The following is a 26116-nucleotide window of genomic DNA, read 5'->3' as shown; positions in this document are numbered from 1 at the left end:
TACAAATATTTTTATAATTTTGTCACAAGATTTCTTTTGAAGATGTCACTTTTTGTGAGGGTTTTCCATTTAATCAATAGGCATTTTTGGTCAATAACATATGGTTCGTTATTAGGGACCGTATCATCTAATATACTCCCCGCTTAACCCTCATCATTTGACATAAAGTAAAAAAATTAGGAGGCCTCTGAAAGAAACGTTTGAAGTAAGTAGCCATTTTCCCAAAATTAGGAAGAAAGTAGGGGCCCTATCAGAATTTCGACGGAAAGAAAAGCAAGAAAAGGGGAAAAAGTTAAAATGAGAACGAGTGCGGACGAAAAAACTGGGAGGGCGAAGGGAGCTAGATCTGATGGGGTTTCTGCCCAATACCACCATCCCTTTCCGAAACCGCCTTCTCACTGCCCTAAAACCGCTCGCAAAGCCCCATCAAAACCGCTCCTCACTCATCGCCACGCTCCCTGCCGAAACCGGCTGCCGGTTTTGACGGTCCCGTCGGGATCCGTGGAAAAAATTTCTTTTCCCATCGCCACCTTCTCCGGTGGGAAAAAAATTTCTGGGGGGTTTCCCCCGATTTTTTCCTTCCCTTCCGGAGTCCGGGAACTCCTCGTTTCTTCCGTTTAGGGTTTTGCTTTATCCCTCTGTTCTTGCTTCTTTCTTCTTTGTTTGTTCGTTAATCCTTTTGATCCTTTTACCTTGGGTGTTTGTTTTGTTTGGGAGAAAGAGGGGGGGAAAGGGAGGGTGTAGGCCGTGTTTATGCAGCAGGGCTCCCAGCAGGGCGGCGGCGGCGCCGCTCCTCACGGTCGGAATCCGCCGCCCTGTCGCTCGTCATCGGCATCTCCATCGCCTTCGTCGTCGTCGTCAGCAGTCTCTGCCCCACATCTCGGGTTTGACTCGCTTCAGCATCCACAGTTCCAGCAGCGGCAGGTATGGCCCGTTAGCGGATTCTTTGTCCATCATTTTGTCCTTTTGGGTAATCCGTATTTTGGAGCTTGATTCTAGCATGATTGTTGCTAAAAAATGATACCTTTTGAGTCTGACTTGCTTCTTATTCTTTCTCTGCAATCGTGTGAGTTATGCTTTAGTGTCAACTGTCAACTTGGGAATTGTATTCCCCTTGCAGGTTTTGTGTTTTCTTTTTTATAAGTTTTCTTTGGTAAATTACTTGTCCCTTTAACTGGAGCACATCTTTTTCCTTGTCTGTGATCGGTGTCTACTAGCTGAATTGTGCTCGAACATGGAAATGATCTGTTTGTTCGCCGAAATTTGCATCAGATTATGTCATTTTTTGGTGCATTCAAGTGGGCAGTAAAGTGGATCTATGGTTGCGAAAATAAGTGCTGGTCTGTTGTTTTTATTGGTCAAAATAGAACAGGTGAGCGTTCTGAACCAGATAAATGCGTTTTACATGTTTACTGAACGCTGGGGTACCTCAGAAGCTCACCTCGCAAGTATGAAACGAGAAGTAGTCAGATATGTCTTTTGTGTTTTTGCTCTTTGTTGGAAACATGTTTTGGGACAATGGGAGCTCTTCTCTGATCTCTCTAACAAAATTGAACTTCTCGAGTGTTCGAACCTTACTGGGCATAATGGAAAGATTTTATTGCCTTAAAAAAATGACAAAATATTTCTATTGGAGAACCTTCAACAATGTGGCCTCTGTTTGGGTCAGGGAGAAAAAGATTGTATCTGGGTAAGATTGAAAGAATTTGTGTACCTCTGTGTGTTACTGCTACCTTCTTTCTTGCTTGTGTTATCAGTACTTCCACTTATGCTTCCTAGGCAATTTGAGTTTGTTTTTTTCATCGTGGCACTTTTCACATGTTGCTTCATGGTCCTTGTGTCATTCTGATTTTCATTTTGGGTACTTCACACCCTTTTCTCTGTTGGTTGTACACTGGTCTGAGACTCTGAATACGTCACATGTTTCTGTGTATATAAGACAAATGTGGGCAACAATAATTAACTTGCTCGAAGCTATGACACCTGGAGTCATTTCTGAATGAATCTTGTTTGCCAAGGATTCAACTACGGTGTATCCACTCTGCACAATGCCATGAATATTATATTAGTGTCTTTGCAACTCTGTCCTGTTCATCTTTGTCTCAGTCTCAGACATAAAAGTGGTGCAAATAGGCTGCTTGCACAATGCCATGAATATTATCTTAGTGTCTTTGCAACTCTGTCAGCCTTAGTTCCATACATGTGCTTCCTGTTCATCTTTGTATCAGAAATAAAAGTGCTACAAATAGGCTGCCACACCTGAGGCAGGTGGACACCGGGTGTGGCCATTACCCTAAATAGTTGATGGTTTTCATGCTTTACGCTATATGTGTCAATAGACTTTGATATGTGTCATAGCATAACCTGGAAAATCACATTTTTTATTCTAAAATATCAAAGGATTCTGAAAAAACGTAAAAGATCATGAAAATTTTAAAAAATTCAGGAACAATCGGAAAAATATTTCCTAATGAAAAAAGTTGCATGAACATAAGTTGCATAAAAGAGAAAACAAGAAAAATCAACAAGGAGAAGCATGATATACCACTGACCTTGTATAGTAATCAAAGTGAATCCAATAAAACCAACTCAAAGTCCCTAATGAATAAGTTTAAGAGTCAAACTTCAAGTAAATGAATCTAAATTCAACTCCCTAATAGCAAAGACCTTAGGCTAAGAATAAGTATTCAGAACAAATACTTGAAGGCTTCACTAGGTGCTGTTCCCTACATTCTCTTGCTCCACTAAATTCCTCTTGGTGTGGTGGTAGTACAACTAATGCTGCTGCTGTTGTGGGTGCGACATTTAGGTTGCATTTGATAGCCTTGGTTCTAAGATCTGAGGCTGCATAAAAAGGCATGTTTTGGGAGATCCTTAGTTTAAACAAACCGAGGATCTCAGTAGCATGAATTTTAAATCCATGCGGCATGTTAAAATCCATGGATTTAAGGTCGGATTGGGGGCGAGGTCCGACCTTAAATCCATGGAGGGATCTCAGATCACCGTGGATCTCGAATCCATGGTGAAATAAACACAACCTTAAATTTTGAAAATTAGAGATGATAAATTTTTCTACTATATCATCTTGACTTTGAAAGTTGTGAACAATGTTTGGTAAAGATGGATTTGAGTTGTCAACTGCAACTTTTGTCCTTCGTAGGTGATCTTTGAATAGTTCATGCACATGAAGTGCATCTTTCACATAATTGCATGATGCTGCAGCACATGAACTACTATCTTGTTGGTCAATTAGATGCACCCTAAGCACATGAATTTCACCTTGAAATGTTGAGGGAGGATGATTTTGGACTATAAGTATGAATCCTGTTCCTGGAAAAGAAAAAAATCTCATGATGCGAGATCATTGAATTTATAAAAGGAAATTGCTGATCGGCCTGGCAATTTATAAAAGGAAAGGAAGGAGGGGAGAGGGGGGGGGGGGGAACACCTTTTAATGCCTCCCTGATACGTAAAAACACTAGGCTTTTGTTTGGGAGAGGTTTACCTGTTCTCTTTTTAGACCTATATGATCAATGTCAGGCTAAAGTGGCTTTCTGCTCATTATCAAATGGATTGCCATTGAGGTATGTGGATCTTAAATGATTATTAAACACAAATAAATTGCGACAAGTTCAAAATTGTCAGCATCTTTTCCATTTCTTAAACAGGTATATTTGGCTACTCTACATTTCATTTTTCTTTCAAACGAATTGTCAAGGTGTGGGTAGACATATGCTCACCAAGGGTGTTATGGTTTCAGGGTTGTAAAATCATGGCTTGGGTTCTTTAATAGGTCTTATAAGGGCATACTTCAGGGCCTTCTCCAACCCAATTGTCCTCTAGCAAGAAAGGTTACTTGGATTGGAAAGACTATTCTCACTTTGGTTGGTGTCATATTTCCAAGGGTTGATTTGTCTTGGATTAGTTCACAGTTGGGTAGAATAAGATTCTTGCTACACCCATTTCTTAGATCTCCTTACCACTTTATCATGGATTTACCTATTCCTGCTCGTGTGTGGTGCATATGTGCATACTTCCTTGTATTTGTGGATGTGTCTTTCTCTGTGGTTTTTGCTGAAGGTTCATCATTTTGTGAACAAAGCATCATTGTCTTTTTTATTCTGCTGAAGGAAAAAGGGAAACTTGGCTTGACTAAAATAGCTTCGACTGTACAAAGAGGAAAAGGAGAATGAGCTCCTAAATTCCTAACACTGACCCTTTGGTGTAGATTGTAGGCAGAGGCCAGTAGGCTGGCATTCATGAGCCTTGGTATGGGATTCCATCTCAGCTGAAGGCACCTTGATGGGAATTTATTGTCCTTGGGCTTGTTATGTAAATTTTCTGAATCAGTCCAGCAAGGGGGATGTGTACAAAAAGATGAAAAGAGACTGGCTGTGCTTTTTGACCCCAATTGAATAGACTATTGCTAGTCTTTCTCCATATTTAGCTGCTGACTGGTGAGATGGTCAAATTCATCTAGGGCTATGTAAATAATAACTATTGGTTTGTAAAATTACCTTTGTGTCCTTGGATCTTTTTTGTGTAAACCTGGAGCATGTGCAAGGTATATATAATTTACAATTCCATAACAGAAGAAACTGAGTATTTCTTTTTCAATGCAGCCTTTGCAACAGGCACATCTCAGAAAGCCTGAAGGAGATGACTCTCTCATAGCTTATCAGACAGGAAGTAACCATGGCATTTTGGGGGGTAGCAGCTTTCCTTCATCTAGCATGATGCCTTTTCCTCAACAATCTAGGAAGTTCATTGATATATCTCAACAGCAAAATCTTTCCCAGGTTCGGGAAGAAAATCAGGTTAAAGTTCAGAGCTTAGAAGAGCAGGTGCAAAGTCCGGCTCATCAAGCTTATCTCCAATATGCTTTCCAGAATTGTCAACAGAAAACTACAGGAAATATGCAGGTGCAACAACAGATGAAAGGTGGGATGATTGGCCCGTCCTCTAAGGATCAGGAAGCACACATAAACAATATGAAAATGCAGGAGCTAATTTCCATTCAGGCTGCCAATCAGATGCAAGGATCCATGTTTAAAAAGTCTAACGAGCATGTTGTTAATACTGATAGGAAGTTGGATCAAGGACAGGTTAGTGGTGATCAGCGGGGTGATATGAAAGCCCCACAAGCTGTCATAGGACAATTAACAGCAGGAAATATGATGAGGCCTGTGCAGGCATCACAGGCTCAACCAAGTATGCAGAATATGGCAAATAACCAGTTGGCGATCCTTCAGTTACAAGCTGTTCAGGCTTGGGCGATGGAGCATAATGTTGACCTCTCCCTTCCATCGAATGCCAACCTTGTTGCACAACTTTTACCCATTTGGCAGTCAAAGATTGCTGCAATTCAGAAAGCAAATGAAGGCAATACCGGATCACCACAGCCACGTTTGCCCACAAATAAGCTGCAAGGGTTGCCTTCTCCCCCTGTCAATGATCGTCCAAGCATGGGAAATGAAAACTCTGTTCATGGGAGCTCTGTTACGGAAGCGTCTGTTCAAGCTGGGCCTGCAAAAGCTCAGCCGACATTTCCTGGAGGTTCTTTTCCAACTTCTGGTACTTCCAAAGTTGTGAACAGCACCAATGCTCAAATGCTTCAGACTACATCCCAGAGCAGAGAGAATCATGTTGAAAAGGCTGGTAGACATGCAGTTGGGAATGGCGTGCCAATCATGCAGTTGACACAGACATCAGCACCTACAAGCCAAAGCATGAGTCAATCCATTCCTGAAATGCAAATGCAAAACTTAAGGCAGTTGCAACAATTGAATCGCTACCCTTTGCAGTCGGTGGCATTGAATGAGGGGCTTCGCAATGTCCCATCTCAGACTTCTTCTTTAAACCAAACTCAAAGGTTGGGGTTCACTAAGCAGCAGCTTCATGTCCTTAAAGCTCAAATAATGGCCTTTAGGCGTCTCAAGGTATGTGGTCTGTTTCATATATTGTCTCGTTTTTTACTGATTTCATCGGTGTCCTTGTTTACTGATTTAAGAGTTCTTATATTTAAGTTTAGCAGAAAAAAAAGTCAGCTGTGTGCATTTTTCCACTTAAAAAAAAACTAATTACTGTCTCCTATTTCCTCTACCTTCTTGGATTCAAAGAAAGGGGATGGCGTCCTTCCTCAGGATATTCTTCAAAGCATTTCACCTCCTCCACTGAATACACAGCCATTACAGACAGTATATCCAGCATCTGGCACCACACAAGAAAGAAACATGGCAAAGGGTCAGGCAGATCATGGCAAGAACTTACTGGTTAGTGATAAAGCACAAGTTGTGCCTCCTAATAGAGCACAACCTGTTCTAAAGGAGGAAACTGCGGCAGGTGAGGAGAAAACAACTATTAGCAGTCATTCACAAGGTGCAATAGGTAGTGGCTCTAGCCAGCCAGTGCATGTGGGGGTGGCAAAAGATGTGCATAACACTGCCATCTTTGCGAAGCCAGATCGTGAGCAGGATGGAGAAAGCAATAGAGCCCCTCCTAAAAGCGATTTTACTCCAGACAAGGGCAAGAGTTCTCACCAGCATAATGTTCCGTCCGACAATGTGCAAGCTAAAAAAATTACAGTTCCAGCCACCACACCAGCACCAAAAGATGTCAACATTGTCAGAAAGTACAGTGGCCCCATTTTTGATTCTCCATATTTCACCAAGAAGCATGATTCTTTCAGCTCAGCAACAAGTCATGTGAACAACATACATGCATTGTCATTAGGGTATGATATAAAGGATTTGCTATTACAGGAAAGAAGTGAGGTCGATCACAAGAAAAGATCCGACAATCTAAAAAAGATTGGCTGCTTGTTAGCTGTGAATTTGGATAGGAAGCGGATAAGACCTGATCTTATTTTACGTCTCCAAATTGAGGAAAAGAAACTTCGTCTATTAGATCTCCAGGCACGTATAAGAGAAGAGGTTGATCAGCAACAACAGGAGATCATGGCTATGCCAGACAGACCTTATCGAAAGTTTGTGCGTCAATGCGAGCGTCAAAGGGTGGAGATCATGAAGCAATTACAACTGTCTCAAAGGGTTGCAAGAGAAAAGCAATTGAAAACTGTATTCCAGTGGCGCAAAAAGCTTCTTGAAGCTCACTGGGCTATTCGTGATGCACGGAATGCTCGTAACCGTGGAGTAGCTAAATATCATGAGAGAATGCTAAGAGAGTTCTCAAAGAGGAAAGATGAGGACCGTACCAAGAGAATGGAGGCTTTGAAAAACAATGATGTGGATAGGTATCGTGAGATGTTGTTAGAGCAACAAACCAATACGCCTGGAGATGCTGCTCAGCGGTATGCTGTTCTGTCATCATTCTTGTCTCAGACAGAAGAGTACCTTCATAAGCTGGGAGGAAAAATAAGAGCTGTCAAGTGTAACCAAGAAGTAGAAGAGGCTTCACTTGCTGCAGCTGCAGCTGCAAGGGCACAGGTATGCAATTACTTTGATGTGTACAACTGGAGTTCAGGGTTTACTCTTTGTCTTGACAGTTTTATCAATGTATCCTTTTCTATGGACAGGGTCTTTCTGAAGAAGAGGTGAAAGCAGTAGCTAACTGTGCTGGAAAAGAAGTGATGATCAGGAATAGGTTCTCTGAAATGAATGCACGGAAGGATAACAAGTAAAATATTTAAAAATTACTCTGCTCCTTTTGAATTAACAGAAAGTGTACATTTTGCTATCACTATTTATGGTCCTCAGTTTCCCTGCATTCTTTGAATCCTAGAGCTAGACTTGATCACGTTTTCAGTTAAATGGAAATATGCACCTGTCAAATGTTTTTGCTGATTGCTCTGTTCACTTTTCCTGAGTTGATTGTTTCATACTTGCTGTAGGTACTACAATCTTGCTCATGCAGTGAATGAAAGGATAATTAAGCAGCCTTCACTGTTGCGGGCTGGGACGCTGCGAGACTATCAGCTTGTATGTTTTTTCCCTTATTTGATTAATCTCTTTTCTTGATCTGATGTTTTTGTTGACACATGTCACCATTAATTTTTTCCCAGTGCTTGTGCTGCTTGTTTTGTTTGTTCATCTCTCAATATTTTCCTTTTTTTTTTTCTCTTTTCCTCTGCAGGTTGGGCTTCAGTGGATGCTTTCTTTGTACAACAATAAGCTAAATGGCATTTTGGCTGATGAAATGGGTCTTGGGAAGACGGTGCAGGTGAGATTTATGATTTTCTAGAATTAGTGGCTTTTCTTCACAAAATAATTTCATATATGTTGCACATAAAACATATAAAATGGAATTATAAATGTAAATGATGTAAGCTGTTTTTATCATGTGAATACTGCAATTAAAGCTCAGTATTTTTTGAAGTAAACAAAGATTTTTTTTTTTTGGTTTTCTCAATTTATGTTGGCTTTCAAAATATCTTGAAAAAAATGGGTTCTTTTTTGTGAAATTTCTATTGTGGTGCAAACTTAATAGCCTTTTATATAGATCACAAGTACAATCATGGAGTGATGCTGAAATTTACTTTTAGTCCAGTTAGGTATAATTTGCTTTATTTATTCATGAAACTTAGGGTGCTTGGATGATGGACAAAGTCTGCGACAGACCTATTTTCTTGCCTGTAAGCTTTTAAACACGGTGTAGGGTGTTGTAATACACTCTCCACCATTTCCCTTTGAAAATGTATAACTCCTCTAGATTCTCTCTCACCCCTCAGGGTGCGACAGAAAATGAGGAGGAGGTCTTGAGATGGGCTGTATTGGACCTCCTCAATCATGTAGACACACCCTTAACAGTTGTTTAATATGTAATACTTGTCAATGGAGAGTCACTGGTGATGTTAATGTTACATTAGCAACTAAATTGTTCAGCATCAACACGGTAAGGTTCTTGGGCATGTTAGGAGATTCAGGACACCTGCAACCTAAAATTCGTTTTCAATATCATTAATTTTCGTTTTTGACTTAAATTATAATGTGCTATTTTTGGTTATGGGGATTGAAAAATTTCAAGGGTTTGTCTTAAGGTAGTATTCATGTTCGAATGCGTTTTAGGTACATCAACTCCTAACTCACACAGGCACTTCTAAAAGGCAGAAGTGCCCGTGTCGACACGATGTGCCATGGGGTGCTCTTATGGGATGTGGCTTGGACATGGCGGTTTTAGTTTTTGTACTTTTTAAGTATATTTTAGTATTTTTTGTTCAGTAATATATAATTTTATGAATTAAGTGACATCTTCAAAAGAAATCTTCTGACAAAATTATAAAAATATTTGTATAATAAAGCGTAAAACATGGCTTCCCATGTTAGCAACAAATGATAGGTTTCTTGAAAGAATAACCAAGTGATCGGAAGGGCAACCGCACTATATCGTGTATATTAACCATTTTTAGTTTGATTTTAAAAGGTGTTATTTTATGGTATTGAAGAACACAAAAAACGGCGTTATTTAAAAAAAAAGCGTATTAAACGTTAAAAACGACATCCCCGTATAAAACGGGAATATAACGCGTTTTTTTTAAAAAAAGGGTAAAAAATAAAAGACGCGTATAAAACGCGTCTTCCACGTTTTTTAAAGACACTGAGTTTTTCAAAAAAATGGCACGCGTGTAATATTTGTAAAAGAATTGGTTTTTTTTTAACTTGGACGCTCCTTTTAATGACAAAAACGTCTTTTCAAAGATGACACGCGTGTAATATTTGTAAAAGAATTGGTTTTTTTTTTTACTTTGACGCTCCTTTTAATGGCAAAAACGTCTTTTTAAAGATGGCACGCGTGTAATATTTGTAAAAGAATTGGTTTTTTTTAACTTGGACGCTCATTTTAATGGCAAAAACGTCTTTTAACTTCCCACCATCCTCTCCTTCGTCTCCCGAAATGCCAGCGGGAAAATCTCTCTTTTTCCCTTTTTATTTTCCCCTTTCCCCCCTCAGCTTCCTTGGGATTTGTTTATTGTTTATTCTCGCCTCTTGCTGGAGTTCACTTTGCGAGGAGAAGAGTTTATTAACTTTATTTGTCTAAATTTTTAAGTTGGCAAATTGTTTCGGAGGTTTTCCTAAAATTTGTTGCTTATCTAGCCATTTTCCAATGTTTTTTTAATTTCTCATTTATTTTATTTTTATATAATTGTTAGGATTATTTATTTATTTTTTAAAAATTTACCGTCTTTTTCCCGTCTTATTCCTGAGATTTTTTTCTTCGCCGTATTATACCCATTTTTTTCCTCGCCGTATTATACCCGTCTACGTCTTTTGTGACAATGATATGAGCAATGAATTTATCTGTTTATTTGCTTAACACACACACACACACACACACATGTATGTATATGTATGGCCATGTCTCCGCACCCAAGTTTTTTGAAAATGTCTTGTAGCAGTTTCCCTGTCAGCACCTATGTCGGCACTTGTACCCACACCCATCTGACATAGATCAACTCATAACCATTCGTATCATAAATTTTAATAATTGTTCTCATACCAAGTGTATCTGTAGATTCTGTTCTATATCCTGTTTTTTCTTCAGATCTATCTGACAAAGGTTTTGTATATTAGAGAACCATTCTAAAAGGTGCACATATCACATGATTAATTGACAATCCTTGGGGAATTCTTAGTTTCTCAGTTGTTTGTCATCTCACTGACTAACTCTGCTGCCTTCATTTGGAAAGGGGAAAATTATATTTATGTATTTCATTAGTTTTTCAGGCAGTTCCTGTTTTTCTATGTGTGATTCTCATCTTGCTAAGGACAACACAGAGAGAGAGAGAGAGAGAGAGAGAGAGAGTATTTCCTAAGTATCTTGCTCTTTTTATCCTTATAGGTATGGTTATTTTGTGATTGGTTACCTTGTTTCTTCTTTGTGAGCATAGTCCAACCTTTGGTGTGGCTTGTGGCTTGTGGCCTGGCTACGGCTGCAAAACAAGCCGAGCCAACTCGGGCTTGACTCCAACTCTTCCATAAAAAGTCGACTCCAGCTCCACTTGTTTGTAAGCGAGTCGAGCTCGAGTTTAAATTTATGCTCGAAGTGTTAAACGAGTCGAGTTGAAGTTGTAAGAATTGAACTTGTCTAAAGTTTAAACTCAGCTTGGCTTGACTACATAAAAGTGTCACAAATTAGATATTTTCTGATACTAAGTTTTTCTTTATGGAATACTTGGATGCAGAATATATGCACCCTTTCTTTGGAATGTTAGATGGTTGTTTATAATTGAATTAGTTAAAAGAAACTAGTTAAACAATTTAAAAGAAATGAGATAGATTAAATTAACAGAAATGAGTTAAGCGAGTTGAGCTCGAGCTTGATGTTGCATCGGCAAGTCGAGCTTGGGCCTGTTCTATGGAGCTCGACTCGAGTTCAAGTTTGAGCTCGAGTTTGCTGAGTTGAGTCGAACTCGAGCTGGACTCAGCTCTTGTGCAGACCTTGGGCCTGGCTGACATTTAATAGTCTGCTAAAATAACCTTTAACTGTTTCTTTTTATTCTACCAAAAAAACACTGAACAGAAAAAGAATTGGTGCTATTTTACTTGTCCTTCTATGGATACAAGGCTTCATGTGAGTACTCCCCTTTCAATTTAAGTTAATGGAACCAACAATAACTGAAACATTGATGTGCTTTAAAATTAATAAACTATTCTGGGAAGCAAACACTTAGTATAAAAGCATTCTGCTATCAGCATAGCAGATAATGTGCCAGAGAGGAAAGCATGTTAAATTAGTTAACTTTACAAGCTGTGTAACTTCTAGCTTGTGAATTGTTCACCGACAAAGTTACAAACAGTAAAATTGTTGAGATGTCCTCTTGGGATTGGCTTAAGTTGGTGTATCTAAGTGCTTAGTAATAATTAGTATCATTAGTTAGTCTAGCATGTGCTAGAAAGTCTGTGGCATGCTTGTGCTCAAAAATTAGGTTTGACTACTAGGGTGAGTGCTTCTTATGATCTAATAATAGAATTCTTAGTTTGTTTTTCTTCCAGGTGGACATAGTTTTTGCTTCACAATCTTTGTGGTGTCACCATGTATTTATCATACCATCCATATAGAGTAAGAAAATATCCTTCTGAAATAGAACAGAATATATGTGACCAAGTTAACTTGGCTGATGCTGATTTTAAACTTTTGAATCTCTCTTATAGACTCTTATGAACCTAGTACTTAAATTTGAAATTGGATTCCTGTTGACTGGGTCTATTGCTTTCCTGGTGCTTAATTCTAATAGGTGATGGCCTTAATGGCTTATTTGATGGAGTTCAAGGGGAACTATGGACCACATCTCATAATTGTGCCAAATGCTGTTATGGTTAATTGGAAGGTATCTTTCTTTTTGTTTAACTGTCAATCACCTTAGTTATTTAAACTCTTCTTCGTAAACTTAGCACCTGATTAATCTGATTTGACAGAGTGAGCTACACAATTGGCTACCATCAGTTTCTTGCATATATTATGTTGGCAATAAAGATGAACGAATGAAATTATACACTCAGGTGAGTTTAGCTCAAGATTTGACTCTTTATCTTTGTCTTTCTCCTTTGCTATCTTCAATAATGTGTTTGTGGTGTTTCAATGTTTATGACAAGCTGGGAAATATTCTCGTATTTGTATTTATTTTGATCTGAATATGAATAGTTTATTGCCTTGCTCACTGACAAAGTTAATAAACTTGGGAGGACTGTCACAAGTATTCCGTTTTATTCGAAAAAGACACGATAAAAATACGTTAAATATAACTCAGCCAAATAAAACATCAATAAAACATGTTTTTTTCAAAAGGATGCTAGAAAATAAAAAATGGGAAGAAGACACATTTTTTTACTGCATCATAGATTTTTTTTTAAATGTTCGGCCAAACTGTGAGCTTCTATATATTAAACATATTAAACAAGAGAGAGAGAGATGATTAACCAGAAAATTAAGCGAATAAAGAACAGAGAGCTGAAAGGTGCATGTAGTAATGGAAATTAATTACGTAATAAAGAGGAGAGAGAGATGGTTAACAGAAAGTTAGATGCAATAAAGAAAAGAGAGAGAGAGAGAGAGACCAGCTGCTCCTACAAAACCCTAACCCATAGCGTTAACTCAGGCTTCATGTGATGCGTCTGAGTAAATTGGATCTAGTATGGGGACCAACCAAATTTATTATTTATATACTATTTTTCACCAAATCTTATCATGTTTATGATTTTATCTAATTGCTTTTCAATGTCATATATTTTTTTAATTTATTTTACTTTTACCCTAATTTTTAGGTTGTTTAATTTTTTTAATCCCAAATTTTCCTAAGAAATATAATTTTGCTGTATGATACCCAGGAAATAACTCTCCGAATAATACTGTAAACAATATATGTGAATGCTTGGGAGTAATCAGTTCAGTATAAGGAGGGGGAACTTGAGGGTGAAAAGTTTGGCATAAGGAGGAGCGTCATGATGGCAAAAGAGTGTTGCATGCACTTACGTTTGTTTCTTTTTTCTGTGTGAGTGTCAGTTCGTGCCAGTGATGTATGATATTATCTTTTCCAGAGATGAATTCCAGCTTCTTTCATGATTCAAATGACTTTGTGTTTCCTTGGTTGTTGGCATACATGTTCCTGTACTTGGGGAAACATGACAATTGATTTTTCAAATCCTAGTTTTTGTACAATCGATGAACTGTTTGTGATCTGGTGCTAGCATGCTGCGATTTCTGTATATGCTTCTTTCTCATCTGAACTCTTTTTGTTACATGTTTATAGGAGGTTTGTGCAATGAAGTTCAATGCGCTTGTCACAACTTATGAGTTCGTCATGAATGATCGCTCAAAACTTTCCAAAGTTGAATGGAAATATATAATCATTGATGAGGCTCAGCGCATGAAAAACAGAAATTCTCGCTTGGCACGTGATCTTGATAGGTATCGCTGTCAGAGACGGTTGCTTTTAACAGGAACACCACTACAGGTTTGTCGCTGGTTGTTTCTTAATTGAATATGGATTCTGGGATTATTCTGCGCATGTACATCTTATCATTTATCTGATAAGAAGTTTCACATCATTTCTTCTCAATTTCCCATGATATATGTTTGTTGTTATGAATACCGGTCCATTTTTCTCTTCCGTTGCTCTACCCATCCTTACTTTTGACCACTGATGTTGAAATGGTTTTGTATAGGCCCCGAATGGTTGATGCACATTATATCAGCATTTCAGTGAAATGATAAGGATTTGAAACTTTTTTTATCGACGGTTTTTTTGCTTTCCTTAAATCAAGTATCATGCTTCTCCTCAATTTTCTTTTTATTACAAAATTCATAATGAATGCCAGCATTTGTTCCTTGCATCAAATACTTTTTACTTACGATATGGCTTTACGTGAGAAACCGATGACTGGTCCAATGCTTGTAAATATGTTTGTGAGGTGCTGAGAAAATACTTAAGCTGATAGGACGTCTTTGTGAAGTTTGTATTGGAGAATGCATAATCCCAAAGAACTTGTGGTTAGTGTATCCTGTGTTGTGTATAGGAAGAGAGCCTGTAACTCGTGTATGGGTACGTCCTATATGATGAAAAGGAATTGAACCTAACACATTATTTTACCTGAATTATAAACCTTGCCGGTATTTTATTTATTTTTCAAGCGTAGCTTAATGTATTAAATTAAAAGTTCATGTACTTGTCGTAGTGTTCACTGTCCTTGTTGTGCAATGTGATGTTGGCTTATCAGTTCGTTTCCTAAGTATGGTATTCTACTACTTGCAACTGTATAAGCTTTTCAATAATGCAGTGGCTAGAGGATCTTGTTCTTATTTTCTCTGTCCCTAGATTAAATGTTTCCCTTAGATGTTTTAGGTATTTGAGGGACAAGATTATATGTTTGTATGACCTGTTTCCAGCATACTCTTACTGGATCTGTTGGTTAATAATTGTGTGTGAGACTAGTCCTATTATCTTTGAATGTTTGTTATATGTAAGTTTTATATGACTGAGATTTGTATGGTGCATCTTTCTTATAGGTTTTCTGTCAATAATTCATATGCTACAATCAAGGATTAAGTTTGGCTTTATTGTTCACAGAATGATTTAAAGGAGCTTTGGTCGCTTCTAAACTTGCTCCTGCCAGAGGTGTTCGATAATCGCAAAGCATTTTATGACTGGTTCTCTCAACCATTTCAAAAGGATGGACAATCACAAACTGCAGAAGATGACTGGTTGGAAACAGAGAAAAAAGTTATTATCATTCACCGGCTTCATCAAATTTTGGAACCATTTATGCTCAGACGACGTGTTGAAGATGTGGAAGGGTCACTTCCACCAAAGGTATGAACTTTCTGTAATAATTATAGTGCAGAAAGGTCAGTGCTTATAATTTATGGGTTGCAGGTTCCGGTTGTTCTGAGATGTAGAATGTCAGCTGTTCAAAGTGCTATCTATGACTGGATTAAAGCTACTGGAAGTAAAAAAGCTGACCCGCAAGAAGAGTTGACAAGAGTTTCAAGGAACCCAAATCGTCAAATGAGGCAATATGTTCCTCTTCAGAACAGATGCATGGAGTTGCACAAAGTATGCAATCATCCATTATTATGTTATCCTTTTTTGACCTATTATGCCAAGGATTACATTGTAAGATCATGTGGCAAGCTGTGGATGCTCGATAGGATTCTTATAAAGCTTTACAAAACAGGGCATCGTGTGCTTCTGTTTAGTACAATGACAAAGCTCCTTGACATACTAGAGGATTATTTGCAATGGCGACGACTAGTTTACAGGCGAATTGATGGGACAACTAGCCTGGAGGATCGAGAATCTGCTATTGTGGACTTCAATAGTCCTGATTCAGACTGCTTTATCTTTCTTCTCAGCATTCGTGCGGCAGGGAGAGGCTTAAATCTTCAATCTGCTGATACAGTTGTCATCTATGACCCTGATGCAAATCCTAAAAATGAAGAACAAGCTGTGGCTAGGGCTCATCGCATTGGTCAGAAGAGAGAAGTGCGAGTTATATATATGGAAGCAGTTGTTGATACTATAAGTAGTTACCAGAAGGAAGACGACTTTAGGAGTGGGGCTGCAGTGGATCTAGAGGATGACCTTGCTGGAAAAGATCGCTATATAGGTTCAATAGAAAGTCTTGTCCGCAATAATATTCAGCAATACAAGATTGATATGGCAGATGAGGTCATAAATGCAGGGCGTTTTGATCAAAGGACTACGCAGGAAGAAAGACGCATGACACTGGAGTTGCTACTGCGTGACGAAGAAAGATATCAAGAAACTGTTCATGATGTACCTTCACTACAGGAGGTTAATCGTATGATTGCTCGAAGTGAAGAAGAAATTGAGCTGTTTGATCGGATGGACGAGGAGCTAAATTGGACGGGCGATATGATAAAATTTGATGAAGTTCCAAAATGGCTTCGTGCCTCTACTAGAGAGGTAAATGCTGTTATTGCATCTCTTTCAAAAAAAGCATCCAAATATGGCTTGATTGGCAATGCGGTTGCAGAAGTGGAGGAAGATGAATCTCGTGCTTCTCCTAAGGTTGTCAGAAGAAGAGGGCGGCCAAAGGGATCATCGAATTCTAAGAAGTTGCTTGCTTATCAACAACTTGATGATGGGGAAGAAAATGATGCAAGTTCAGATGATAAAAATGGATATGATGAAGAGGAAGAAACTGGAGGATTTGAAGATGAAGATGTCAGCAGAGAATTAGGTGATCCAATGAATAATAAAGACCTGTATGAAGAGGATCTGCAAACTGAATATGATGGGGAAGAGGCCACAAGAAATGACAGGACCTTGGAAGAAGCAGTTTCATCTGGATCTTCTTCTGAAAGCTGTAAAGTGACTCAGGATATGACTGCGACCATTTCTTGTCAGAAATTCGGCTCTCTTTCTGCATTAGATGCAAGACCTGGATCAGTATCCAAGTGTGTGGTATGTGAATGTTTTTCCTGATCATGGATGTAATTATATGCATATGCATTAAATTTCTTTCTTCCATTTTTTATTCCTTTTCCTCTTTCTAATTAGAATGTGTGATATGTATGTGTTTCAGCCTGTAGAGTTAGAAGAAGGTGAAATTGCAGTGGATTCCAACATGGATGTCCAACAATCTGGGAGCTGGATTCATGACCGAGATGATTATGAAGATGAGCAGGCTTTACAGCCTAAAATTAAGAGGAAGCGCAGCATCCGGCTTCGGCCTCGAGGTTCTGCAGAAAAAGTTGATGACAAATCCTCCGGAGACAAGGCATTTCTCCATCAAGGAAATTCATCTCAATTGACAAATCACGCAACACATACTTTTGAATCACCATTAAGGGCTGATCTAGAGGTTGAAACCTTGAATGATTCCATGTCTGGAAAGAATGATATCATTGAATTGAGCTATAGGCAGCGGTCACAGCTTGCCTCAAAAAGAGGTGCACATTCTTCGAACTCGCAGTTGTCAAAGAACCCTAAAATCAACAGTTTTACAGGAGCAGATGACCCTGCAGAAAACTCCAAAGGAATTTGGGAAAAGGCATCTCATACAAGTAGTCCTCCTTTTATTGGCAAACAGATGTCTGATATCAACCAAAGAAAGGTTATCTTTGAATCCTTAAGCTTCTGTTTGAATCAGCGCTAAGGCGGTTGTTTGAAATTATTTTTACTGTTATGATTGTTTGCCTTTGATCTTTCAGTAGTTACACTCTCATGAAACTTGTTTGGAAAAGCTTGCACATGCTTGGTGTTGTTACACCTGCTAGCATATTTTGTGTTGCTAATTTCCAGTTTAGCCTGTATTCATCTTGACGTTGCTCAAGTTGAATTTGCAATTGCTCAAGTTGAATTAGTGAGCTTTTGATCTTTAGTCTTCTGGCTTATATTCTCGGCGTTGGAAGGTTACAGCTGTTGACATCGATTCTTTTTCATTAGCTAATGTTTTGCATGCAAAAATATCATGCACATATTCATGTTTTATGCATTTTGCATGATTCCTGTGTGATGTCATGGGATGGGCCAACTGTTTATCATAATCAAAGCCTTCGAAGGCCTATTTTGTTCACAAACGAGAACAAGAGGCTCCATGTAGACTGTCTACATTTGCTCCGGAGTTTTAATATCTAATTATGTCTGAACTTTTGTCTTAACATTCGTGTTGTATGTATTTTTAGATATTTAACTAATTTAATTGAATATGAGGAAATTTTGAAGAGCCAATAGAATGTATTTGGACCCGCATATTTATGTACCCACCAGTACCTGTCGGCTGCTCCTAAAATCAATTCCTTTCACCATTTTTATCAAATGAGATGTTCAAGTGATGTTCCAGCATTTATTTCTTCAGAGTACATAAGGTATTTTACTACTAACACAGAGAGAGAGAGAGAGAAGACAAGCCTTTGGTTCTGAATACATTTCATCGAATAGGGTTGATGGTATTTTGTTTGACACTTGTATCATGCTGCAAATATTGAAAGATAATCTTTTAAGATTGCATGCATTGTGGCCTTCATTTCAAAATGTTAGAAACTGTCGAGTCAGGCATGTGAAAAGCTGTTGCTATTTGCAATTGACAATGTCCTTTCTTTTTGCAGTGCAAGAATGTATTTGCCAAGCTACAAAGAACAATAGACAAAGAGGGTCATTTATTTGCACCAATATTAACTGATATCCTGAAGAGAAGTGAAAGTTCTGTTTCTGTACGTGGTTCAGTTTATATGCCTGATATGCGAAAAATTGAACAGCGCTTGGACAAATCTGAGTATGGTACTATAATGGAATTTGTGGCAGACGTCCAGTTTATGCTTAACAATGCCATTCAATGTTGCGGTTATCCACATGAGGTATACTGGATTGCATTATTTCTTAAGCTTCTATTGAACTTGTTCTGTTGAAAAGGCGGCCAACATCATTTTTTTTTTTGGTTTCCATAGTTGCAACCGTTATATGCAACGTTGTAAAAAGTGTATCGTAAGCCGTATCGTTCCGGCTTCAAGATACATCGTATCGTAACGTATCGTAATTTTTTTTTTAAAACATAAAATCCGAAAAAATATAAAAGAAATTCGAAAAATTCATAAAAAATCAGTAAAAATCAAGAATAATATGTTCTTTATAAAAGACATGTTTTTCAGAATGATAGACTTATTATTGCTATAAAGTTACACGTTCATCATTCATAAACATTAAAATTCATAAGTCATAACAATAGACAATCTAGAAAGCACAAGTCAGCAATTACATAATGAAATTGTGAAAATGTTCAATCCCAAATTGCCAATACATAGAAAATTAAAGCACTCTCTCGACTCTCATTCATAATCTTCATCATATTCATTTTCATCCTCATCTTCTTCTTCTTCTTTATCTTCATCTTCATCTTCATGAATTTGAAGATCCTCACCAACATATCTAGCAAGCTCTCCTTCATCAACAAATTCTTCTGTTGCTTCACCTTCAAGGTTGAAGCATTGAAGATCTTCATCATCAAATATTGTAGTTGGTTCTTCCTCAATCCATGGTTTTGGATCTTCAAAATGTTTTAAGATGATAGGATCAAACTGAGATGTGTGTTTTCTTGCTGATGCTTTTTGTAATTGTCTATGTTAAATAAGAGAAAACTTGTTAATGGATAATTATATATAAATATATTGTAAAACAACTATAAATATTAAGCTATATTACCTTTGTTTCAACCTCATATTATATCGAACAAAGGCAAGGTCATTCAACCTTTTATGTTCGAGCCTATTCTTTTTCTTGCTGTCTGAGGACTTTAATTGCAAAACATGTTAGGTTTGGACAATCAATCCCAAACCTATTCCACCACAAATCTAAAAAAAAATAAAACAAATCTCATGTAAAATTTAAAACTTAAGTTAAAACAACATAAATGAATCAAATGTAACAAATGCAAAGTAAACTAAAATTTTTTATGTATTTACCTGGACGCATGGTTGTGTGGGCTCGAACGGCACCGGCTTGTCCCATGTCTCCAAAACAATTATCATATACTCACTGTGCACAACATCTTGTTCTCTACAATCTGTCACTAACACCGAAACACAATTTAACAAACCATGTGTGATTTCTCTGTCCTTAAATATAGCAGAAAATCTAGTTGCAGGATTTAGATAGTAAGTTGATGCATGGAGAGGTTGATGAAGCTGTCCAGTCTACCTTTTATCTATAATCTTCCATATGGGCTTATATAATTTTTTTTTTCCCTTTCAAGTTGTTTCGAATTGCCTCTTTTGCTTTATTCATAGCCTTATATAAGTACTCTATGGAAGGCCTATCCTCGCTATCAGTTAACCTGAGGACTTTAACTAATGGAACACAGACCTTCAATAGTTTCACACATGATTCCCAAAATTCGTTATTAAATATAATATCCACAACTAAAGAAGAATTTCTTTTATGAGCATGTGGATATGCAGCCCATTCTTCACTAGAGAACATCTGCCTCAACAGAGTTCTTTGTTTCACTATGCTCTGCAGAGTCTGCACAGTCAATACATTTGTGGCAAATCTAGTTTGTACAGGTCATATTAATTCAACTCTTTTTGTAAATTTTCTCATCAAACTCAATACATATGCATGATTATAGATAAATTTTGTAATCTCGTGTGTCATGATCCGTAGCAATTTGGTCTACATCCTCGCATCCACAGTTTGTGATTCTGGGTCTATTTTTCTTTGGTTATTTTTGTGAAAATATGATGCCTGTTTTGTACTTTTGTTGTGATTATGTAGCTAGTCAAAGGACATAATCAATAATTTCCCCTTTTTAGCCCTTGATGTCTTGTTATCATGGTTAAAAGATGATATGGTTATCCCCAGGTTCTGTTGGGCCTGAACCCCAAAGGGTAACCTCGCTTTTGGAGCTGGTTTAATGTATTCCCAAATTGTGATTTGTAGCCATTTTATGTTCTAGGGATGCAAAGCTCTATTCAGAATATCTGCCATCTCAGAATGGACATTTGGAGTGTGCAGTGTCCTTTGAAACATCTTTAATTGTACTTTGGATGTCCATTGTGCACAAAAAGATGCCTCTGCGGCTTCCGGTGATTTCACTTCTCTAAGTATCTATGGTTAGGTTTCACCATCTATGTCCTCGAGACTAATTTTGAAAATTACACTTTTGGGAACTTCACTACCGCAATTTGCTTTAGACATTGTTTGCCAAACCACTTTTTAATATAAAGAATCCTGCTTTGCACTCATCGCAAGTTTTACCAGGGCCTGTCCCACATGGAAGGAATATACCTTTTGTAAGCACCTGCTAGGAAGTCAGTGTGCTGGCCCAATTTGTCCATATCTGCAAGAGTTTCTTTTCTTGCTAAGCCTTGGGATTTGGCGACCTCCGTAGCTCCTGGCTCCTGGTTTCTACTCTTGCAACAACCAGATTCTTGGTTGGGGTTGGTCTGTTCGCTGTGGATGAGATTTTAGTGTATGCTTTCTTCGTTGTATGTTTTATTGGTTTATTCCCTGGTCGATGTTGTAAGAAACACTGTAATTTTTTTTTTTACAAATTTGCAGGCAAAATCTGATGCGAGGAAAATACTCGACCTCTTCTTCAGTTCCATGAAAGCTGCTTTTCCAGACATTGATTTCAGAGAAGCTAGAAGCCTGGCTTCATTCACTGGTCCAGGTGCTTCTGTTTCTCCATCTCCCAGGCCGATAAGCCAAGGTGCAGGCTCTTCTGCTTCTCCATCTCCCAGACAGATCAGTCAAGGCCCAGGAGCTTCTTCATGTGCATCTCCAAGAAGGGTCGGCCAAGGTAGGATGCAGAAGCCTTTGGATGACCTGAATCATGATCATGGTTCCAGGCTGGGACACATGTCCCTCTCTGCTGATGACCACATACTAGACAGAGCACTTACATCTAAGCTTCATAAGGAATCCAGGAATGGAAGCAGCAGTAGGGAGAGGGGCATTTCCGATGATGTAGACATATTGACTCATCCAGGGGACCTGGTCGTCTGTAAGAAAAAGAGGAAAGACAGGGATAAGTCGGCCATTAAAGCCAGGATGGTTCAAGTAGCTTCGCCACCTGATGCAAGTCGTCCTGTCAGACTTGCGGTACAGAAGGATGCCTCTCCTGTGTCACCCCCTCCTCCCCAGCAGGCTCGGCGGGTCCATGGGTGGCTTCAGTCTCCATCCCCTAGTTCTGGAAATGGTGCTGGGAAGAGCAGTGAATCTGGAGTTAAGGAAGCACAGTGGGCACGGCCTGTGAAGAGACTGAGAACAGATGCTGGTAAAAGAAGACCCAGCCATATATGATTTTGTATATATAATGAAAGTGCCCCTCAACCCCCTCCTCCCTATTGATTATCAATGTAATTTTACTGGCTCATAGGCTTGTAGCAGTAAGTCTAATCCATTGTAGCAGTAGTCCCTTTTTTGTTCTTATTGAAGCCTCTGATGGTAGGTGGTCTCCCTATTATTCATGAGAGGGCTTAGCAGGCATATGTGTAAATTACATGCAGAATTGTTATTAGTTTAAGGCCTATGTAATCGAGCTCCGATTTCAATCATTGCTTGCTAGGCTACTAGTTTAGAGTTCCAAAAGAATCCGTTGTGTTACACTTGCTGCCGACAGAAGTGCAGGATCCATGCCCCATTTGAAGCATATTTCTAAATATCACCATTCCGCATCCTTTTAATGTATCATGATGTTAATTTCGGTATCACAACCAAACGGCAAGGGATAAAAACCAGTTCTCGTACATTTTTATTAAAAAATATTTAAAGCAAGATGTGAACCTTTTAATGTGTTTATTAACACTAGTTTAATATAAATCTTGTTTCAGTCATTTTTGTAAAAATAATTGATTTTTATACTATCAAAACTTTGATGTTATAAGAGCTTTTTGACTATTAAAGAGACATTATTTAACTGTGAAAATGATTATTAACTTAATATATGTTTCTTATCATCATATCTACAAAGTTAGATTATAAAACAGTATTTCAGTAATTAATTTGGTTTTTTGTCTCTTACCGAAGTGGTTTGGTTTTTACAAACTTTATATATATATATATATATATTAAAAGACATTATTTTAACTATGAAAATATTAACTTAATATATGTTTCTTATCATCATATCTATAAAGTTATATTATAAAAACAGCTTTTCAATAATTAATTTGGTTTCTTTGTCTCTTACCCAATAGTGGTTTGGTTTTTACCAACTATATATATATATATATATATATATATATATATATATCAAATGATGGTAGCATGACTGGTTGTATTGGGTAACGTCTAAACGCAGTCTTTGGTTCCACTCGAGAGTGCTATTCTAACGGCACTGAAAAGTGTTCCTTTGGGTTGAGGAATGGTTGGTGACTATTGGCTAATATGGTAGAGTTACGAAAAGTGCAATTGGGCATTGATGTTGGGCGGATTATTCAACTTCAGCTACATTAGTTCTATTAAACAATAATCATTTATCAGGAGGTTGTGGTTACAGGGGACCACTACCTGATGGCGGCCCTACTTGTAATTCACCTCGAAATTAATCTCTTCAACTGAATATGTGGAAACCTTGCGCTTGCTTGTATTCACTTGATTATAACTTTAGACAAAGCATGAACGTTCATGGTTGCTCTAGCAATGTAGTCAGCATGTCTAAAGGTTGCCTTAGAAAAATTTCTTAGTTGCCCTATTCTTAATGATAAAAGAGGTTTACGCGAGTTTTTTTTTTTTTGCGAACTCATAGAATCACGTAATATGCAGTATTTATATATGCATACACTCACACGCACGCAAACTCATACAGACTTGGGCAATGAGCTATTTTGAAAAGGTTATGACATCGAAGCAAACACCAATAATGTTAGGTAATCTTCCAATAATGTGATGAAAAAATATAGGTCCTTCCAAATTGTTGAGATGATGGATCGAATTAGAATTTATCATATGACAACGTTGGCAAGAAGGGGGTCCAAAGCAAGTGTTCGGAGTGGTGGAATTGTTTTTAAAGCAAAACTGATGAGTGGTATGATGGCTGGTGGCGCCATGTTATGTTATACTGCTTTTTTGTAAGAAGTATCCATAAGTTTATTCTTTTATTTTCACAAGAGAAAATCGTATTCAAGCAGTGAGACTTACTTGCATTGTTGGTGGCCATATGGAACTCTTTGGATAGACACCTTAGCTTTATCACAGAATGATTCACATATTTCACATTGGTGCTTGCATTTCACACCTTATTCAAGTTGGGAAGATTTTAAGTAAACCCACACAACTAAGTTTACTAATCCTTACGGATAGAAAACAGCATTATAGACAAGGAATATCTAGGCTAGACAAAAAAGTAGGTGCAAATTATCACACTCTCCCTCCCTCATGCTGTAATGATCTACCTTTGGTTTGTGTTCGCATATAGGTACAACGTGTGTAGGTCAAAATGGTATCATGTACTTTACGAAACAGAACTAAGTATTTCCTTTTGAACTTTGACATGATTTTATGGTCAATGGGGCTTTCATGGTGTTAACATAAAAGGCTTAAAGTTGAATAAAGCAATACTTTTAGCAGTTGAGATACATGCAAACCCACATAAGAAAGTGGAACTCTACCCGTAGTTTGAAAGAAAAAGTAGGAGGAGGGAACATGTGGTCGTAGTTCATTGGCTTGGCTGTTAGAAGGTGGGCGCAGCTTCATTTCCTGCCACTCTTCACTCAAACAAATGACATAGATGTATAATAGAGCCGAAGTTGTACACCTAAACTTCAAATCCGCATGCTGTGAAGGGGGTTCAGATTTTTTCTAAAAATCTAATTTTAGAAAGAAAAAGAACTTAAATGACAACCTTTTATATATATATATATATATATATATATATATATATATATAAGAAAATTAAATGGTGACTCTGGTTTTTAAGAGCTACCCAGCCATCTAATCAGGACCACTTAATCCAATATGATAGACGGTTAAGAAAAAAAATAAGGAGAAAAAGGTGATGAACAATTTATCATTTAGTATTAGTTTACAGCTTTTTCTTCTTGTTTTCCTCTCAATCATCCATCTGCATCAGATGGCTGACCTTAGCTAGATGGCTCGGCGACCACAGGGAATCAGAGTCATCATTCACACACACACACACACTCTCTCTCTCTCTCTCTCTCTATATATATATATATATATATATATATATATATATATATATATATATATATATATATATATATATATATATATATGAATTTAAATCTGCCGAATGCGAGATGTTAAAGGATAACTAAAAATGAAAAAATATGTTGCTAAAAACAGTTATCACATGAGCATTAACCGTAATTTATGTTGCAACATTGGTTTATGATACTTTAGAAGTGATTTATTGTGCTTTCAACAATGGATTTTGGTTTTTAGTCATCCAATAACATCTATCATATGACATATTTGAATCTTGTGTATAGTGATCTTGTCTCCATTCTACCCCTAAGTCATGTTGGTGACCATTTTTCTCAAACATGAAGTCTCATTTCTAAATTTAGTGGTAGGGCCATACATACTTGGTTGAAAGGTACTTACCATATATTTAGGGGTATTATATATATAAATATGTAAAAATTTAGGGTCAAGCAAATATGCAAATAAGAGAACTTTATTGGACTGTCTAGGCCTACAGGCATCTCCGCCACTGCCTAATCTCTCCCACAGGCAAAGAGAACAAAAGGGAAAAATGAAACAAACAAAAAAAGCGTTATAGAAGCAATGGCTTTTTTCTTTGTGACAAGACCTTGGACTGAAAGTAGAAGCTCACATGTCCTTGGATGATGAGATCACTACACTGTCAAATCATCTCTCTCTTTCTATCTCATTTCTTTGTCACAATCTGTCTCTCTTTCTCTCCCCCTCTCCCCTCATAGTGTGTCTCCTTATATATATATATATATATATATATATATATATATATATATATATATATATATATATATATATATATATATATATATATATATATATATATATATATATATATATATATATATATATATATATATGGAGCCCACATGAATGCGGAGAAGCCTAGCCAGCTAAACAGTTCGAGTCACCTTAGGTGTCAAGTACAAATACTACCCCGCCTGGACCTCTCCGAGCTCATCTTCTGTGGCCTAGGAAAGACTAATACAACAATGTCCGCTGGACAACAACCCCACTAAT

The 26116-nt window shown here is 37.6% G+C and overlaps 1 protein-coding gene across 1 annotated transcript; it reads left to right on the top strand.

Annotated features, from left to right (window-relative positions):
- Positions 1-311: 311 nt before the first annotated feature.
- On the top strand, positions 312-22470 carry LOC116265918 (ATP-dependent helicase BRM). Its single transcript, XM_031646916.2, has 14 exons — positions 312-924; positions 4623-5939; positions 6120-7445; positions 7535-7635; positions 7850-7937; positions 8092-8178; positions 12191-12283; positions 12372-12455; positions 13703-13906; positions 15020-15262; positions 15326-16879; positions 17001-17531; positions 18526-18774; positions 21473-22470. Exons 1-14 carry the CDS (start codon positions 754-756, stop codon positions 22214-22216), a joined length of 6792 nt encoding a protein of 2263 aa, XP_031502776.1. The 5' UTR covers positions 312-753; the 3' UTR covers positions 22217-22470.
- The last annotated feature ends 3646 nt before the right edge of the window (positions 22471-26116 follow it).

Source organism: Nymphaea colorata, chromosome 12, assembly GCF_008831285.2.
Source record: "Nymphaea colorata isolate Beijing-Zhang1983 chromosome 12, ASM883128v2, whole genome shotgun sequence".
Taxonomy (NCBI): Eukaryota; Viridiplantae; Streptophyta; class Magnoliopsida; order Nymphaeales; family Nymphaeaceae; genus Nymphaea; species Nymphaea colorata.
The sequence above is the reverse complement of the archived record's forward strand: the minus strand, read 5'-3'. Positions and strand labels throughout refer to the sequence as shown.

Bases quoted from the DNA above. Each gene is read 5' to 3' on its own strand.
- LOC116265918 (XM_031646916.2), top strand. From the start codon at position 754: ATGCAGCAGGGCTCCCAGCAGGGCGGCGGCGGCGCCGCTCCTCACGGT. The intron at 7,938-8,091 runs GTATGTTTTTTC...TTTCCTCTGCAG, and splicing joins CGCTGCGAGACTATCAGCTT to GTTGGGCTTCAGTGGATGCT. The intron at 12,456-13,702 runs GTGAGTTTAGCT...ACATGTTTATAG, and splicing joins GAATGAAATTATACACTCAG to GAGGTTTGTGCAATGAAGTT.